Here is an 18,386-nt window from a genome sequence, read left to right on the forward strand (position 1 = left end):
CTCTTTCCCCCTTCTACCTTCAAACTGTTGTCTCTTCTTTAACTTTCAAACAATCAAGGTTGATAACATATACATTTCTGTTCCCTCTTTTGTTTTCAAATTGTTTTAATGTGGTAAAATACACATACTATGCAAATTACCATCTTATCCATTTTTAAATTATGGTTCAGAGGTATTAAATACGTCTGTTCTCTTTGCAGTTAGGTCTTCCTTGCTTTGTCTGTGGGTTGTTTTGTAAAGTTTAAAACAAGTAAATAGTGTGGACATTATGCTTTATTCAGAACCCAATAGTGGGCTATGACTACCCCTTTCTTTAGGTTCCAGTGTCATGATTCCTGATCTCTTCAAAGCAGACTGTTTCTAATAAGTTCAAATGGATTCTCCTTTTGTCAAACACAAACATAACACTACAGTTTACTTCATGCCTTGCCTCTCCTTTTTTTCCCCTGAAGTTTTTTGTCTCTTTGCTCTTAGGGCTGTCTTAGTCACCAGATCCCCCGTGTCTTAAAGCTGCTTTTTCTTTCAGGTGAATCCATTTCATTTCTCCTTAAACTCTGAGTAGTTATTTCACCTTTGAGCCATGCCTTTTCATACTGCTTTCTGTTTTTACGGGCATCTCCGGTGCCCTCTCTTTTTCCTTATCCTTGCCTTTTTGGTCTCACATCCCCGCTCTCTCAGGCCATCAATTCCGTGTCCTCTTTTTCTCAGACCTTCCTCACAGAGCTTCCCACCCTCGTACCTCACCCCGGACTGGTGATTCTCTGGGTCTGTTGCACAGCTGCCATCCTGGAACCGCCTTCCCTGTTCCCCGGAGTTTATCCACCAGCTCTGCAGCCCTAAAGCTTTCTCTTTCGGGCAGAAAAGGGCTGCAGGACTCCCGCTGTTCCGTGGCTACTCACACCTGTTGCCATGCAGCTCAGGGCCCCGACCACCCATCTGAGGAGTCGGGAACTGATCTGAGAACCTCCCATAGGAGCCACTAACCTCCTCTTCCTCCCCGTAATTGCAATAATCTGTATACTTCTTTGCTTGAGTCCCTCAGTGCTGGTGCTGAGTCCCTCCAAGGGAAATTAGGTACAAAGGCCAAAGCTGCCCTTTTTCAGAAAGCTTCAGTCCAAATTCAGTTTCTACAATTTAAAACAATCTTATGACCTCAGTGAAAAGAACCTCTTTTTTTTAATCTAAAAAAGTTTTATGATGTAAGTAGGTAAAGGCAGGAAAGGGGATGATAATCCTTTCTAGCAAAGAAGCCATTAAATTTTTCCCCTTGGGAGGGAGGGAGACGCAAGAGGGAAGAGATATGGGAACATATGTATAACTGATTCACTTTGTTATAAAGCAGAAACTGACACACCATTGTAAAGCAGTTATACTCCAATAAAGATGTTAAAAAAAAAAAATGACATTTCCCAGCCTAAAAAAAAAATTTTCCCCATCCCCATTCATCAAAAAATGTATAATCTAATTAAAATTCTAATCCCCTGTAAGGTTTTTAGTTACTTGCTAAAGCAGTTGGCCAGATGGTTCAACATAATAAAAATAACACTTTGAAAGGAATGAAGTAAATGTCATCAAAGTTAACAGAAAAAAGGGGGAAAAAATCTTACCACGTTATATCGGATAGTTTACAAAAGTGTCACTCCTTGTTAAAAAGTGTATTTCTGAAGCAGAGCGAGAAGTCACTCGACAAACTTCGTATCATGGTCCTGTACTTACTTGAAGATCAAACTTGAGGTCGCTTATTCATTCTCCGGAACACATGTGACCTTCACTCTGGATTTAAGAACAACAAATACGTCTGTTTACTTTTTCCTGTGAGGAGAGGCCCTTAGGCCCTCATGTAATCATAAGCACCGGAAATAGAAATAAGCTTAATAAGGATAGGGTTCTATCAAAGGGAATTTCTCTTACCTAACTTTTTACCACTTGGATAGCAGAGTTTCGATGGATTCTTATGTAAGATCGCTGTGGTCTGTGTAGAAAAAGGCTTCCTGGGGTTCTGTAACTCGGGACTTTAGGAAGACAGGAAAAGGCCTGGCAGGGCAGCCTGAGCCCATCCTCCGTGGAGGCCCCTGGCTGGTTTGCACCTGCAGGCAATGACCCTCAAGGACGCACAGTGGGTCTTAATCAGCAGCTCCTTTTCTTCTCAACTAGGATCCAGCACGAGCCACTGCCTGAACAGGTCTGCTGAGAAGAGACTCTTTTCCCAGATCCAAAGCCCCCTGTGAGTGTCCCCAGTGTTGTCACCCACTGTGGTCTGGCGTGAGTGGAGGTGTCCACTGTTTGGTACAGGGCTCTTACCTCTAAGTCTGTCTTCTGCATTTGCTCAGAGCCCGTGTTTCTGAGTTTGAGTTTTTCTCTTACCCTCAGGATGGCTGCCTGGTGTTCCCGTTCTCTTTCCCACCTGAACACACCAAACGTGGTCCACAGCTCAGAGTAAATTCTGCTCCGCTGGCTGTGCCTTTTCCAGGCCTTGCTATCTATGGAAGGGATGTGTACATCTTCTTGGCAGGATGGTTTTTGGGTTTTTTTCGTTTTTGTCACATGGTATAATATGAAACATCCCCCAAGCAACAGTAACTCCATGGAACTGTTTAACAATTTCACACCTGATAAGTCTGGATTGAAGTTCAGTCTAAGACATTTGTTTTACATCCTTTTAGAATAAGCTGTGTTCACTGGCAGCCAGAGCCAATTGGACGGTGTTGATAGCTAATAGCCCAAAGTAATGCTAATTATCTCTTCTTGATTATAATAAATACCAAAGGATATAGTTAACCACTTGTGTCTCCCAACTCTGAAAGCGGTTTTAATAGAAAAAGGATAAAAATCAGTTTTCTGGAATATTTGTGGATATGGAATTATTTGCCCCTCTAGAATTTGGGCTAACTGAAAAGTAAAGCATTATACAGAGGTCATGAACCTCACAGTAACGTCCTCGAGGGGCAAAAGTAATTTGAAAAGCACTTGGCTAAAGATAAGCTCAATTTCTTCCTCTGTTCTCTCCTCATGTTCTCCTACTTAGGGATGGTATTGGGCCTTCTGGGCAAAGTTCTGAGGATGCATCAATGCATAAGATTAATGAAGAACTGGGCAAACTTGTAGAAAGAATTTACTAATGTTCAACTTGTGTAATGTAAGATAGTCCCCTTAAAGCAGAATTCTTTTTTTCTTTGTTGTTCATACTCCAAATTGGGTTTGGATTTATTAGCGGACAAAGAAATGATTTCTGGCAGCACAGTGATGACCTCTGAATCTTTCCACTGAACCAGCAGGTGTCCTGTGGAGGGCGGAGAACACTGGGTGTTCACCAGGGTGAGTGAGCTCCTTCTCTGGGAAGTCTGCCTTTCTCCTGGCCGTGACGGTGGCCAGTTCCCGGGTTGGGCCAGGTGAACGTCATACTTGGCCCTTAGGGGTACAGAAGCTAGGCTCCCTGAGGTTGAGACAGAGAGTGGACTCTCTCTGCGACTCTGATTCCTGTCGAGGGGTCAGGCAGCCGGCTGGCTCTGGTGGCTTCCGGCGGCTACAAGTCAGACGGTGTCCCCGTCACCTTCCAGTACATCTGCCGATGAAGAGCAGCAGGCACTGTGGTGGGAACTGGGGGGTGGGGGGGCTGGTGGGCCCTAACGCAGCCACAAAGGCTGAAAGGGCATCTCTTCTCTGTGTGGAAAGCACACAAGGGCTGGCAGTCTCGCTGGGCCGTCAGGGCCTCCTGGTTTACCCTGGCCAAATCTGTTTCCGAGCGGGTCCCGCCCTGGTGGGAAAGGCGTTCATCCACAGCATCTCCCCGGCTCTATTTCCTTCATAGGTGTCCTGGTTGTCCTTGCTTTAGTCTCTGAGTATAAATTAGAAATAATGACATGGATGCGGTGAGAATGAATTGCTCCCGAAAGTACAATGTAGTTCCTGAGACGTAAAATGATACAGAGGCAGAGACTATGTTTGATTCGTTTTTATTTCCCCAACATTTAACCCAGCCTCTCAGCCTTGTAGTCACTTGGGGATTCTCTTTGCTGATTGGATGGAAACTTCGTAGCAGGTGACGATACTGACAAACTTCACTGATGCTGACTTGAGGGGACGGTACTCCTGCCTGTGCTGTAAGCACTGTCGAATCATCAATGATACGAAAGTGATTTCCCTCAGGGGACGTGATAACGAATATAGTGATAACAGTCACCTTCCATAGCGACGTTTTACCGTAACCCGAGACCTGCATGCGCTTGAGGGACACGGGTGGCACCCCACTGCTAGGGCAGGGACTTGACCCATCAGAGATCCAGTTTGATGGCCATGTGATATTCCCAAGTCCTCAGGATCGGCTTTCTGAAGGCCCCGTGCAGAGTTTCGGAGGAGGGATTTTTCTCATGTACTCAGTAATTATCAAGGGCATGGCTATGTGTGGGTGCTTCAGAGAGGCTGCAGGAGAGAAGAGGCAGTGATGGCTGCCCTCAAAATGCTTGTTCTCCAGTAAGGGAGAGATGCAAGTATTTGTTGTCCAGTGGAGAACAGAATCTCCCCCACAGAAGGAATTAGGGAAGATTACAGAGGAAGGAGGTGGGGCTTGAACCGCACCTTGAGGAGTGGATAGGAAATTGGTGGGTAGAGAGGAGAATGGAGAAACCAGTCGGAGGGAGAGAAAAGCAAGGGGAGAAAAGGAAAAGGATGGGCTGGATTTGGGGAGCGGTGAGTTTGCTAGAGCTTGGACCAGAAGGGAAGGAGGCCCCTGGATGTCACCCCAGGACTGTGGATGACTCTTGCTTGACTATCTTTTACCGTTACATCATAAGCACTACAGCTCTTCCTTTCCCAGGTAAATACAGTGGGGACAGAATAAATTCTTTTACAGTATCAGTGAAAAAAAAAATGTTGCCTGCCATATCAGTAGACAAAAGATGTTACCGCCACCCTGACGGTGAGCCCTGAAGGAGCTCAGGAGAGAAACAGGATGCCCGCCATCTAGCAGTCTGCCGCTGCCGCCACCCCCTGACCGTGCACCCTGAGGGGACTCAGGGTGCGAAAGCACAGGATCCTGGCCCCAGATAGCTGAGGTGCATAGCAAAGGAACGATTTCAGTGAGCCCAGACTCCTGCCTCTTCCCATACCCAGAAAAGCGCTAACTTCCTTAACTTGCACTGTCTTTTTTCCTTTAATTAACAGTAATCTTTTGATGCTCTAACTCCCTGGTCTTTGTTGCGAAAACTCCTACGTATCCCGGCTTCTCCCTTCCCTCTTTGGAGCCATCTCCCAGAGCGATCTATCTGAGAGGCTGTGTCCGGGCCTTAAGTCCTCAGTTTTGTCCGCCAAATAAAACATAATTCTCAACGTTTAGTGTGTGCTTTTTTTTTTTTCAGTCAACAACAGAGAAGCTGAAAGTTCTCACAAAGTTTCTCTAGGTCATTTCCAGTGGGATCGGGTCCTCTCTCCATTCTCTCTCAATGGGAAAGGCAGTGATCGGTGAGGTAGTTAGGGGGGCAGATAACGTTTTGGCCCTGATGTAGACACAGCACCCTCACATTACCACAGAACGTCCCCCCTGGTTTGACAGATGGGCTTAAAAACTACAAACCAATTTCCCCCACTTCCCCAGCCCAACTGCGTTGGGCGTGTTTGTGTTATGTGTGTCGTACAGTTAGGTCTGAATGCTCTACGTAATGGATTTGGCATAATGCTCTTAGACATGCCATCTTGCTTGTTCTGAGGGTTTTATCTGACTGCAAATACTCAGCCTAAGTTAGTATTTCATGAGACCCAATCATAACTTGAGGCTAGAAATATGATGGAAGCCATGGCTATTGTTTTTTCTTAAAAAAAAAAAGACAATTTTGCTGCACTCTTAGATTGAGAAACACAAACCCCTATTTGAGCACACGTCCCATTTCCTTTATTTGCTGTTCCTATGAGTGACGATGAATTTTAACAAGTTTTCTAATGATTTAGGCCATTGCTCTCCTAAGGCCTTATTATTAACTCATTTTACTGACTTACATTTACAAAAGGATTATAACATCCTAGGCACAGATGTAAGGACTTAACAAGTGTTGAGTCATGTAATCCTCTTAACCACCATGTGAAGTAAATGGTATTATTATGATTTCTATTTTACAGATAGAGAAATTGAGGCACGGAGAGGTGAAGTGACCTGCCCAAGGTCTCACAGATAGGTCACGTTGCCATTTGAGTAGACATGCGAATCTGAGGTTACGTTTGGTATGTCTGCTGTCACCTGTGTAAAAAAGGATAAAAAGAACGTGTCTGAGAGATTCTCCCTTGCTGTGCTCAGAGGCAGAATTGTGTTCTTGGACTATTTTAATCGAGGGTGATTTTCTACCGTTTACATCAGTAGTTGTCTCTCTGGAAATTCAGTATTTTAACTGACTGTAAATGTTGGAAAGTGAACAATTTCCATGTATATAAAACAAACACACTAGCTCTGCCGAAGTCCAGCCCTGCGTAATTATGATCTTTTCATGTTGGAAGATGTGGTTGTGGATCAGGGCATCTCCCCAGATGTATGGCAATGACTGTAGAGTTAATAATTAAATGACAGTTATTGTATGTAACTTATTGCTTCCTCCCACCCCCCCAAAAAACCTCAGCCATAAAAAAGAATGAAATGTTGCCATTTGCAACAACATGGGGGGACTTGGAAGGTATGCTGCGTGAAATAAGTCAGATAAAGACAAATACTGTGTGAGATCACTTATGTGTGGAATCTAAAAAATACGACAAACTAGTGAATATAACAAAAAAAGAAAAAACAGACTTATAGAGAACTAGTGGTTACCAGTGGGGAGAGGGAAGGGGGAGGAACAAGATAGGGATAGGAGGTCAAGAGGCACAAACTATTTGTATAAATAAGCTACAAGTATATATTGTACAGCACAGGAATATAGCTGATATTTTATAATAACTAAGTGGAATATAACCTTTACAAATTGTGAATCACTATAATGTACACCTGTAACTTACATAATTACCTCAACTATACTTCGATAAAATTAACAAAAAGTTTTTTTTAATGTTTATGTAATGATGTTATGTGAATCTTTAACTGGAAAACAGTGATAAATGTCATATATGCCAAAGAGACTTCTTAAGTTAAAATAATTTATATGTAAACGAATCATTTCTTGCTAAATATGATATTAATGTCCTCTCCTAACAATGGCCACGTTGATTCCGAAGCTGTCAATGGAAGGAACACACAGAGCCTCCCCCCAAGATGTGTACATATCAGGCCCCCAAAAGTCAATTTCCCAGGTATCTTTATCCTGATCTCAAAATTCTATCAATAAAGTAAGCAATGTAGTATACTTTTCATTGAAATGAATAAATGTGAAATGAAAAATATATATATCTTGAAAAAAGTGACAGTGACATTTCCTATGTGCCCAGCACCGTGCCAAGCACATTCCATTATTTTGTTTAATCCTCCCAACAACCCCATGAGGCAGGTCCTTTCCACAGACAGGGAAACAGGCCTAGAGAGGTTTAGTAATGGAGGACAGGCCACACGGCCAGGAAGCGGCACAGCAAGGATCTGACCCCTGGAAGTGTTTCCTGAACCTCTGGTCCTGACCACCGTTCACTGCCTCCCACACTCCATCCACGCGTGGAGCACACGGCCGGCCCCCACCCCTCCTCCTCTCTGAACGCTCTCAGGGTTGCTGCACCCTCTGGTCTGCAGCTGACTCTGGCCAGGGATTAACAGCTGATCTTGATAAATTTCTTGTAGCCTTTCTGCATTGTGTCTTCATAGAATCCTGCTACTGTCCTTTGCTGTACAGCAAGTATTTGAAGAGTCAGATTTCACCCATTGTTCCTCCATCATCAACCTCACCCCCAGCCTGAGTTCAGCGTTTGCTGGTTGATTGATTGCTAACTGACCCCGCCCTACTGGAGGGCAAAGCAAGAATCTGGCACAGGCATGGGTAGGGCCAAGGGAGACCCTGACAAAGTGGAGCCTGACACGGAACGTGGGAACAGTATGGAAGAGTTTGCTGTAATATTAGGCACCTTGAGAAGCCCATGTACCCATTTATAATACCTTTTACTCTTACTGTTAGATAATGGTTTTTTCTGCATCAAGCATGGTGTCCATTACAGTAGATGCTCAATTAGCATTTGGTGAATGCATGAACAAATGAGGGATGGACAGAACGTGTGAGTTATTGTTTGGTTTCTTATCTGCTACAATTTGGGATTTATTTCCTCCACCCGGCTCTTGCCTCCTGCATGCTTGGATTCTCCTTCTCACCACCTTCTCTCTCTCCCTCTCCCCCTGTCAGTCCAGGTAGTGGCTGGACAGGTGGTGGCAAGAAATGTTCTTTTAGGGCTTCCCTGGTGGCGCAGTGGTTGAGAGTCCGCCTGCCGATGCAGGGGACATGGGTTCGTGCCCCGGTCCGGGAAGATCACACATGCTGCGGAGCGGCTGGGCCCGTGAGCCATAGCCACTGGGCCTGCGCATCCGGAGCCTGTGCTCCGCAATGGGAGAGGCCACAGCAGTGAGAGGCCCGCGTACCGCAAAAAAAAAAAAAAAAAAAAAAAAGAAATGTTCTTTTAGGTGGTGTTCCAGATGGTGTTAGGTTCTATAATTTTGGAGTAGAACCATTCTTTAGGGAAATTAGGACTTAAGCCAGCCTTCAAGGGACTCGAATCACCACGTATGATGTTACTGTAGGAGTGTGCATTCTGAGTTCTAAGCAGAACTTGGGGCAACCCACTGGGAGCTGCATATGTTTGAGAAGCTCATACCATCCAGGCATCTGCAGTGGCATCCCCTCCACATCTGTTCTCACAGACTAAGAATGGCTTCTTGACTTTCATGCCTTGCATTTGGTCCATAAGACATTTGGTCCACACCAAGGTCCTTGATATTTGGTCATATTTGGTCCTGTCCAGAATGTCCATGGAGACATTTGGTCCATGCCAAAAGGCCCTTGATATTTGGTCTTATCCAAAATGATTTGGCATGCACAGCAATCAGAGAAGAAAAAGAAATAAAAGGGATCCAAATTGGAAAAAAAGAAGTAAAACTGTCACTGTTTGCAGATGACATGATACTATACATAGAAAATCCTAAGGATGTCACCAGAAAACTACTAGAGCTCATCAATGAATTCGGTAAAGTTGCAGGATCCAAAATTAATATACAGAGGGACTTCCCTGGTGGCGCAGTGCTTAAGAATCCGCCTGCCAATGCAGGGGACTCAGGTTCGATCCCTGATCCGGGAAGATCCCACATGCCATGGAGCAACTAAGCCCATGTGCCACAACTACTGAGCCTGCGCTCTAGAGCCCACAAGCCACAACTATTGAGCCTGCGTGCTGCAACTACTGAAGCCTGCACACCTAGAGCCCGTGCTCCACAGCAAGGGAAGCCACTGCAATGAGAAGGCCATGCACCACAATGAAGAGTAGCCCCTCCTCGCCGCAACTAAAGAAAGCCCACACACAGCAATGAAGACCCAACGCAGCCAAAAAAATAAAATAAAATATTTTTAAAATGTTTTAAAAACAACAAAATTAATACACAGAAATCTGTTGCATGTCTATACACTAACAAAGAAAGATCAGAAAGAGAAATTAAGAAAACTCCCATGGGGCTTCCCTGGTGGCACAGTGGTTAAGAATCCGCCTGCCAATGCAGGGGACACGGGTTTGAGCCCTGGTCTGGGAAGATCCCACATGCCGCGGAGCAACTAAGCCCGTGTGCCACAACTACTGAGCCTGTGCTCTATAGCCCGTGAGTCACAACTACTGGAGCCCACGAGCCACATCTGCTGAAGTCCACGCTCCTAGAGCCCATGCTCCACAACAAGAGAAGCCACTGCAATGAGAAGCCCACACACTACAACGAAGAGTAGCCCCCCCACTCACCGCAACTACAGAAATCCCGCGTGCAGCAACGAAGACCCAACACAGCCAAAAATAATAAATAAAATAAATAAGTTTATTTTTTTAAAAAAAGAAAGAAAACTCCCATATACCATTGCATCAAAAAGAATGAAATACCTAGGAATAAACTTACCTAAGGAGGCAAAAGACCTGTACTTTGAAAACTATAAGACACTGATGAAAGAAATCAAAGATGACACAAACAGATGGAAAGATACACTGTGTTCTTGGAATGGAAGAATCAATATGGTTAAATGACTATTCTCCCCAAGGCAATCTACAGATTCAATGCAATCTCTATCAAAGTACCAATGGCATTTTTCACAGAACTAGAACAAAATATTTTAAAATTTGTATGGAAACACAAAAGACCTCAAATAGCCAAAGTAATCTTGAGAAAGAAAAACGGAGCTGGAGGAATCAGGCTCCCTGACTTCAGACTATACTATTACAAAGCTATGGTAATCAGAACAGTATGGTAGTGGCACAAAAACAGAAATATAGATCAATGGAACAGGATAGAAATTCCAGCAATAAACCATGCACCTATGGTCAATTAATTTATGACAAAGGAGGTAAGACTATACAATGGAGAAAAGACAGTCTCTTCAATAACTGGTGCTGGGAAAACTGGACAGCTACATGTAAAAGAATGGAATTCAAACCTTCTCTAACACCATGCACAAAAATAAACTCAAAATGGATTAAAGACCTAAATGTAAGACCAGATACTATAAAACTCCTAGAGGAGAACATAGGTAGGACACACTTTGACATAAATCACAGCAATATATTTTTGGATCAGTCACCTAGAGTAATAGAAATAATAACAAAAATAAACAAATGGGACCTAATTAAATTTAAAAGCTTTTGCACAGCAAAGGAAACCATAAAAAAACCCAAAAGACAACCTACAGAATGGGAGAAAATATTTGCAAATGGCGCAACCAACAAGGGATTAATCTCCAAAATATACAAACAGCTCATGCAGCTCAATAAAAAAAAAAAAAATCCAATCAAAAAATGGGCAGGGCTTCCCTGGTGGCACAGTGGTTGAGAGTCCACCTGGCAATGCAGGGTACGCGGGTTCGTGCCCTGGTCCGGGAAGATCCCACATGCCGCGGAGCGGCTGGGCCCGTGAGCCATGGCCGCTGAGCCTGCGCGTCCAGAGCCTGTGCTCTGCAACGGGAGAGGCCACAACAGTGACAGGCCCGCGTACCGCAAAAAAAAAAAAAAAAAAAAGTGGGCAGAATATTTACATAGACACTTCTCCAAAGAAGATATACAGATGGCCAAAAGCCATATGACAAGATGCTCAATGTTGCTAATTATTACGGAAATGCAAATCAAAACTAGGAGGTATCATCTCACACCAGTCAGAACAGCCATCATCAAAAAGTCTACAAATAATAAATACTGGAGAGGGTGTGGAGAAAAGGGAAGCCTCCTACATTGTTGGTGGGAACGTAAATTGTTGCAGCCAGCATGGAAAACAGTATGGAGGTTCCTTAAACTAAAAATAGAGCTACCGTATGATTCTGCAATCCCACTCCTGGGCATATATCCAGAGAAAACCATAGTTCAAAAAGGTATATGCACCCCAATGTTCACTGCAGCACTATTTACAATAGCCAAGACATGGAAGCCACCTAAATGTCCATCAACAGAGGAATGAATAAAGAAGATGTGATACATATATACATGGAATATTAGCCACAAAAATGAAATAACGCCACTTGCAGGAACATGGAGGGACCTAGAGATTATCATACTAAGTGAAGTAAGCCAGAGAAGCACAAATATCATGTGATATCACATATGTGGAATCTAAAAAACTAATACAAATGAACTTATTTACAAAACAGAAACAGACTCACAGACTTTGAAAACAAACTTATGGTTACCAGAGGGGAAAGGTGTGGGGGGGGGGAGGGATAAATTAGGAGTTTGGGATTAACATACACACTGCTATATATAAAACGGATAATCAACAAGGTCCTCCTGTAGAGCACAGGGAACGCTACTCAATATTCTGTAATAAGCTCTCTGGGAAAAGAATCTGAAAAAGAGTGGATATACATATATGTATAACTGAGTCACTTTGCTGTACACCTGAAACTAACACAACATTGTAAATCAACTATATTCCAATATAAAATAAAAATTAAGTTTAAAAAAATACAGTATTTACGGAAACTGCATTCCTGGTGCCACAGCTATAGATGCCCAGAGAATTTTATCTTATTTGGAGTTTGCCATTGATCTATCAGGCCACCATCAGGGCAGGCTGTCTGTTAAGTGGTTCTTCTTTCTGTGTCTCTGACAGATGTGTCACCCCTACACCAGCGAGCCTCTGCGAAGATGATCCCAATAGAGGAAGGGGCGGAAAACGATGATGAGGTCTTTGAACCCGTGTCCTCCAATACGCTTCAAGTTCGTCGCTGGCCTTGATCCCAAGAGAGGATTCACGTTACCAAGAGGGAAACTGTCTGGAAGAGATCCTGAAAAATACCAGCACTTTTTCACAGCTTTTCAATTGTTCTGCTTTAATATTGATACTTCCAGCCTGGGAGAGTCTGAGGGCAGGAAAGGGAGGGAGATTCAAAACATGGGAAGGTTATCTTCTCTTTTTACTGGTCAGCTTTCTGTTCCACTGAGCCTTCTGACTAAACCGAGTGCTATTTTTGAGAGATATATTTTCACAGTGTTTTCTAGATATGTTATCATTTAACTTAAAAAAATCTTAGCGCTTTTTCATTGCAAATGCCTTCACTTATGTTTCCGAGCTCTTCCTTTTCGTCAGAGACAGTTTTTTCTCTGCCGTGGCAATGGGGCTGTCCGTTTGATAGTTTTAACAAACAATGTAAGTTCGAAATTGAGGCTGAGGTAACATTAAAAAGCAAGGAATCTCAGGCTTCACTCAGTTGATTTTTTGGCTGGAAAATTTTAAAGAAAGGTGTGATGCGATTCATGCATATTTTTCTCTCAGGCCAGACACGTCATTCTACTAGACTGCCTTCCTTTTGTGGGCATTGTGTGGATAGCTTGATAATGAACAAAGCTCGTCAGACTTTGCTCACATTACCCTTATATTATGCTGTTTGGAAGTTGGGCTGAACCCTAAAGCTGGAAACGTTAACAGTGGAAGAGGTTCTGAGCCTGGGGTCGGCCTTTGGCTAAACCAGCCCAGGTTGCCCCACACTCTGCTGTGGGAAGCACGTTCCTTGGGGCGGGAGGACTGGAGAGTCAAGTGGCCAAAAAAGTGTCGCAGAATGCGAGGCTGACGGAGCCGCTGCACACTTCAGCTGCTATTCTGACATGCAGATGGTTCCTCCAGGTCCATAGATGTCTCCTTACTGTGTGTGCCAGGGACCAGGTGCCAGAGATGCAAACAAGGACACAGCTGTGTGCGGGCAGACGGTCCACCACAAGCTCTGCCATGATCGCCCAGCCTAGATAGTGATGTGAGGGCCTGCATTCCAGACATGGTGGTATTTGGGAAATTCGAAGTTTGCTTAAATCATCCAGCGGGTCAGTGTGACTGTGGCCCTCCACCAGGCCACCTAGTTGGGGGAAGCCCCCTGATGGGCTGTGCTCCATCATGCCCCACTACCTTTATTTTGTGTCATCCACTGGAACCAACTTTGAGTCAGTCCCATTATGTTAAACAGCTAAGAAAAGTTCCAAGTGAAATTATTTTCAGGTGAGCTAAGCCAAAAGCATCTTTTGCCAAGAGGTAATTTCTGTGAGAGGAGATATAAAAATAAGCTACTCCAGGGTCACCTCATTTTCCTAAACTCATTTTTTAAAGCCAGTTATTTTAGTAATTTCACTTGAGTCAAATTTACATGCTTGGTCACTCACTGAGAAAACTTCCACAGACTGGGTATCCAGCTCCTAACATATTCATCAAATGCTGGCTTATTAGCCTCACAGTAGAAAGGCTGATTTCACTTTCCCACTATAGTGGTCTCTTCTGTTTGCTAAATTAGAAATTTATTTGGGGAAATGAAACAAAGGTGAATGACTTTGCCTTGGCTTTAAGACTATAAAGATATAATAGGTTGAACTCTTTCTTTCAATGCCCAAATCAAGTATATAAGGTAATGGTGTTAATACTGCTTTCCTTTAACTATTGGAGTGAAGCTATGTAGGCCATTGAGTTTACACATGCATAAGACCTAATTTACAAAATCACTCTATAATTAGATATTACATCCTTCTCTGAGTAGAAAGTAATTTTAGATGCTGCTAAAGCCATGTTTTTAATGTTCTGTGAATCCACAGAACCTTGAGGTTTTCTAACCCTGACCCACATTCAGGTTTGTCTCACTTTGTCAACCACAGACAACAGAGGGTGTCATCTCTAATGATCAGCCTGGATGTGTTTGGAGGTTCTTTTCTACAGTGCTGGGAACAAACATGTTTAAAAGCACACTGCTAAAATTAGGTGATATGAAGTCATTTACTGGTTTTATTAAAACGTGTGCACATCAGTGCCATTGATAAGGAAGATTGTAATTTCAAGGTTAGGAGTCTTGGGCTTCCCTGGTGGCACAGTGGTTGAGAGTCCGCCTGCCGATGCAGGGGACGCGGGTTCGTGCCCCGGTCTGGGAAGATCCCACATGCCGCGGAGCGGCTGGGCCCGTGAGCCATGGCCGCTGGGCCTGCGCGTCCGGAGCCTGTGCTCCGCAACGGGAGAGGCCACAGCAGTGAGAGGCCCGCGTACCGCAAAAAAAGAAAAAAAGATTAGGAATCTTCAAAGAGCCATTTAGCTTGAATGGGAAACACGAAACTATTTTAAAATACATCCCTCTAAGGACAACAGTTAGTCTCAGAGAAAAGGAGCTGAAGACATTGAGTAGTCTTCCCACTAGACTTGATAGCAAAGAAGCAGATAAGAAAACATAAAAGATCTCCTATGGATAATTTTTATAAATTTATGTATACAAATGAACAAGTGTATCTTCGTATAACGCATAGATAAAAAACATGTTTGCTGCCAAAGCCACCAATGAGATGCTTCCTGTGTTCTTTGGCCTTCACTTAGCTGTGTGACCAAGGTCCAGAAAATGGTCTGCAAAAATTATTCTGTATATTACCCCAAATCTACTACGTTTAAATGTAACATCAAGTCCGTTGTATGAAGCTGGACTGTAACGTTTATACCAGAATGTATGTCAGTTATATTTTGCAAGCCCTCATAAATATTATATTTATAAATTAATAGCACAAACCCTATGATGTTTCTAGATCTTAAATTAGTAATAATGGGTGCTACATAATTACTTTTTCACTTACCATCCTTAGCTTCCTGGGATCTTTTCCGTTTCTCCCTATGGTCCATTTCACTTTAATGCTGTGCCCACTGGGAGACGCCACCTTCTTTGTGTCTGGTTCTCCTTCCATATGCCTGAAGCTTTTCTGATTCTGTAACTTGGAGCTGCTGATTCCTGCCTCCCGGGTCCTATCATGGCCCCAAAGGCAGAGTCACTTGGATGCTGGAAACAAATATTTAGGGAAAGTTGTGTAACCTACATACTCTGCCCTGTCTCCAGTGTACCCAGGTGATGACCTTGCCTGCCAGCAAAGATTTCATGCTAGTGCATGGTGGCTCCTGGCCGAGCACTTGGGAAGGCTGGTCAGTCCCAACCCTTGGGGCTTGGTGCAGACCCTGAAGTACAGCTCCAAGGATTCACTGTTATTATTATATTTAAAATCCATTTTCTTGGTCATTTCTTTCCTTTTTTTTTTTTTGCGATACGCGGGCCTCTCACTGCTGTGGCCTCTCCCGTTGCGGAGCACAGGCTCCGGACGCGCAGGCTCAGCGGCCACGGCTCACGGGCCCAGCCGCTCCGCGGCACATGGTATCTTTGCGGACCTGGGCACCAACCCGTGTCCCCTGCCTCGGCAGGCGGACTCCCAACCACTGCACCACCAGGGAAGCCCTTCTTGGTCACTTCTAAAGCTGCTCTGCAGAAACCGTTGACCTTGTTTCCCCTCCCTTCCCTCTTTCCAACCCTGGTTTCTCAACCTCTTTTTCTAATTATCCCCAACTAGAGTGATTAGAAATTCCCACCCACTCAATTCAAATTCCCAAGGATGTGAAGGGATAGGACACTGTGCAGGGAACTCGAGGTTGCCATGCACTCGGGACACACCTTCTCACTCATGGTAGCCATGCTCTGATCATCACAGGACCCCAAGTACCTTGTATGTAACAACATATTGTAAGGGAAATTTAAGAAACCCACTTTAAGTACTATTTACAGATTTTACCGATATACTTGCAATCTAGTTTTAAAGTACACAAGGATTTTGTGAATGGTTTTTACAGACACATTATTTATAGGGATCGCATTCTTTCTGCTTTTAGGTGCCATTTACACTGATACCATTTTATTTTATAATAAATTTACATTTCGACTGAATGGAGCCTTACAGTTTAAAATATCTTCATATATTGTCATTTGATCAAATAAATTTCTTACTTGGAATATGTGCATATTTTTAATTTCATGTCTCTTACATGTAGCTGATTTGCCCTAACGCCATGCCCAAAGGTTCAAGAACCTTCAGAGGTTACGTGAATTTCTCTGGTTTAGGTAATCTGAGCAGACCTGCAGAGGGCATGCTCTTCAGTCAGTTCCACTTAGTTTCAAAAGCCTGCCATCTTGCTGCCTTTGGCCGTGAAAAGAAAGGGCCACGAGGCAGTGGGCAGTGTTGCCTGGATGCAGCGATTGAGAAGCCTCCAGAGTTACACTGTGAGGATAGATTTCAACTTTTTAATACACTGTATCTGAACATTCTCTTCTAGTTTTATGAGATTCAACAACACAAGGGGTCACATAGAGGAGCCAGAACCCCTCCCCTGGGTCTATTCTATTCACGGAGAAACCTTCTCTCCTCCCATCACCCGTGCTTGGTGTTGGAAAGGGAACTGGGCAGCCCATCTCTTGGCCCTTGACAGTAGGTCCTTGGCACCTAATAAACTTGCCCTGATCAGCCCCAAGACTAGACCCAACTAGAAGAGGCATCTTACATGACAAGCAAAGTAATTAATTCTTTCTCAATAAGCCATGTCACCAATATGTAAAAAATTTTCTGCTAAGGTGTATGTTTGATGAATAAATATGAATGAACACACTACATCAATATTTCCTTGCTGCAGCAACATGGATGGACATAGAGATTATCATACTAAGTGAAGTCAAGTCAGACAGAGAAGACAAATGTATGATATAACTTATATGTGGAATCTCGAATATGATACAAATGAACTTACAAAACAGAAACAGACTCACAGACAGAAAACAAACTTATGGTTAGCAAAAGGGAAAGGGGACGGGGGAGGGATAAAGTAGGAGTTTGGGATTCGCAGATACACACTACTATATATAAAACAGATGAACAACAAGGTCCTACATTAAAAAAAAAAATTCCTTGCTATCTACTAGGGGCAGACATAACCCGAATGACTGTCAAGCTCTCCCAGCCTCCTTCATTATCCTGTCATGAGAGAATTCACGGCTTCCTGGCATGCAGCGAAGCTTTCTGCTTTTCTGCCCCATTTGCCTGGTCCAGCTGCTCGGTACAGGCAGGACTCCACATTGCGGGACCAGCCCCGGGCCCGCTCCTGGGGACAAAGCCTTGTGGCTGGGGATTTCACCCTCCGACTTCTTGCATGACAAGACCAGCAGAAGCAAACGTGGTTTGAACGAAGCTAAACTATCTCACAGCTGAGTAAATGAGGTCCCACAACCAAAACCCAGCTCACAGACAAAGGGAGCCTTCAGAGGAAAATGATTAACGCCATTTACCTCTTGATATTTATCTGCAAATGATGAAAGCTTGAGAGCTGCTCCCATTCGCTGGTGGTTACATATAATTAGGCCATTTGTGCAGACAGAGACTAAGGTGAAACCCAGAGTCCCCTGCAGAAAGCTCAGACCTGGGGCTGAGCCTCAGGCCCTACCTCCCATGGGGGCCGTGATGCACGGAAAACAGAACGAACTCATTTCTCTTTAAAGGGTTTCTGTTATCATGGAGGCCTCGCTAACCTTTTTCATTGTGCTTCCCACTATTTTTATTCTCATCTGACCTCTTTTAACTCTTTTCCTTATTAGTATTGATACATTTTGCTATAAGAATAATTACAATATAATGTGATGAATAATAATAGCTGTCTCTTGAGTGCCTACTATTTACAAAAGACTGTTACAGGCATTTAAAATACATGAGTTAGGGGACTTCCCTGGTAGTCCAGTGGTTAAGACTGCGCTTCCAAGGCAGGTGGGGTGGGTTCTAATCCCTGGTTGGGGAACTAAGATCCCATGTGCTGTGCAGCCAAAAGAAAAAGTGAGAGAATACACAATTTAGTATTTTCACAGAAATCCTAGAAGGTGGTTAAGACAATCGAACGGAAGCTCAAAAAGATTGATTTTGCCAAAACAAACCAGCTAGTAAAACGGGGGGGGGGGGGGGTC

General features: G+C 43.8%; 1 protein-coding gene across 2 annotated transcripts in view; it reads left to right on the forward strand.

The window, feature by feature from the left end:
- POPDC1 (popeye domain cAMP effector 1) overlaps positions 1–12,606 on the forward strand; it is a 39,944-nt gene extending 27,338 nt beyond the window's left edge. For both annotated transcript variants that reach the window (XM_007465769.1, XM_007465770.1), the window contains exon 8: positions 12,227–12,606. In XM_007465769.1, coding sequence (XP_007465831.1) covers positions 12,227–12,351 — 125 coding nt within the window. In that variant the 3' untranslated portion in view covers positions 12,352–12,606. The remainder of the gene's footprint in view (positions 1–12,226) is intronic.
- Positions 12,607–18,386: the final 5,780 nt, after the last annotated feature.

This window comes from Lipotes vexillifer, unplaced genomic scaffold, assembly GCF_000442215.2.
Source record: "Lipotes vexillifer unplaced genomic scaffold, Lipotes_vexillifer_v1.1 scaffold732, whole genome shotgun sequence".
Taxonomy (NCBI): domain Eukaryota; kingdom Metazoa; phylum Chordata; class Mammalia; order Artiodactyla; family Lipotidae; genus Lipotes; species Lipotes vexillifer.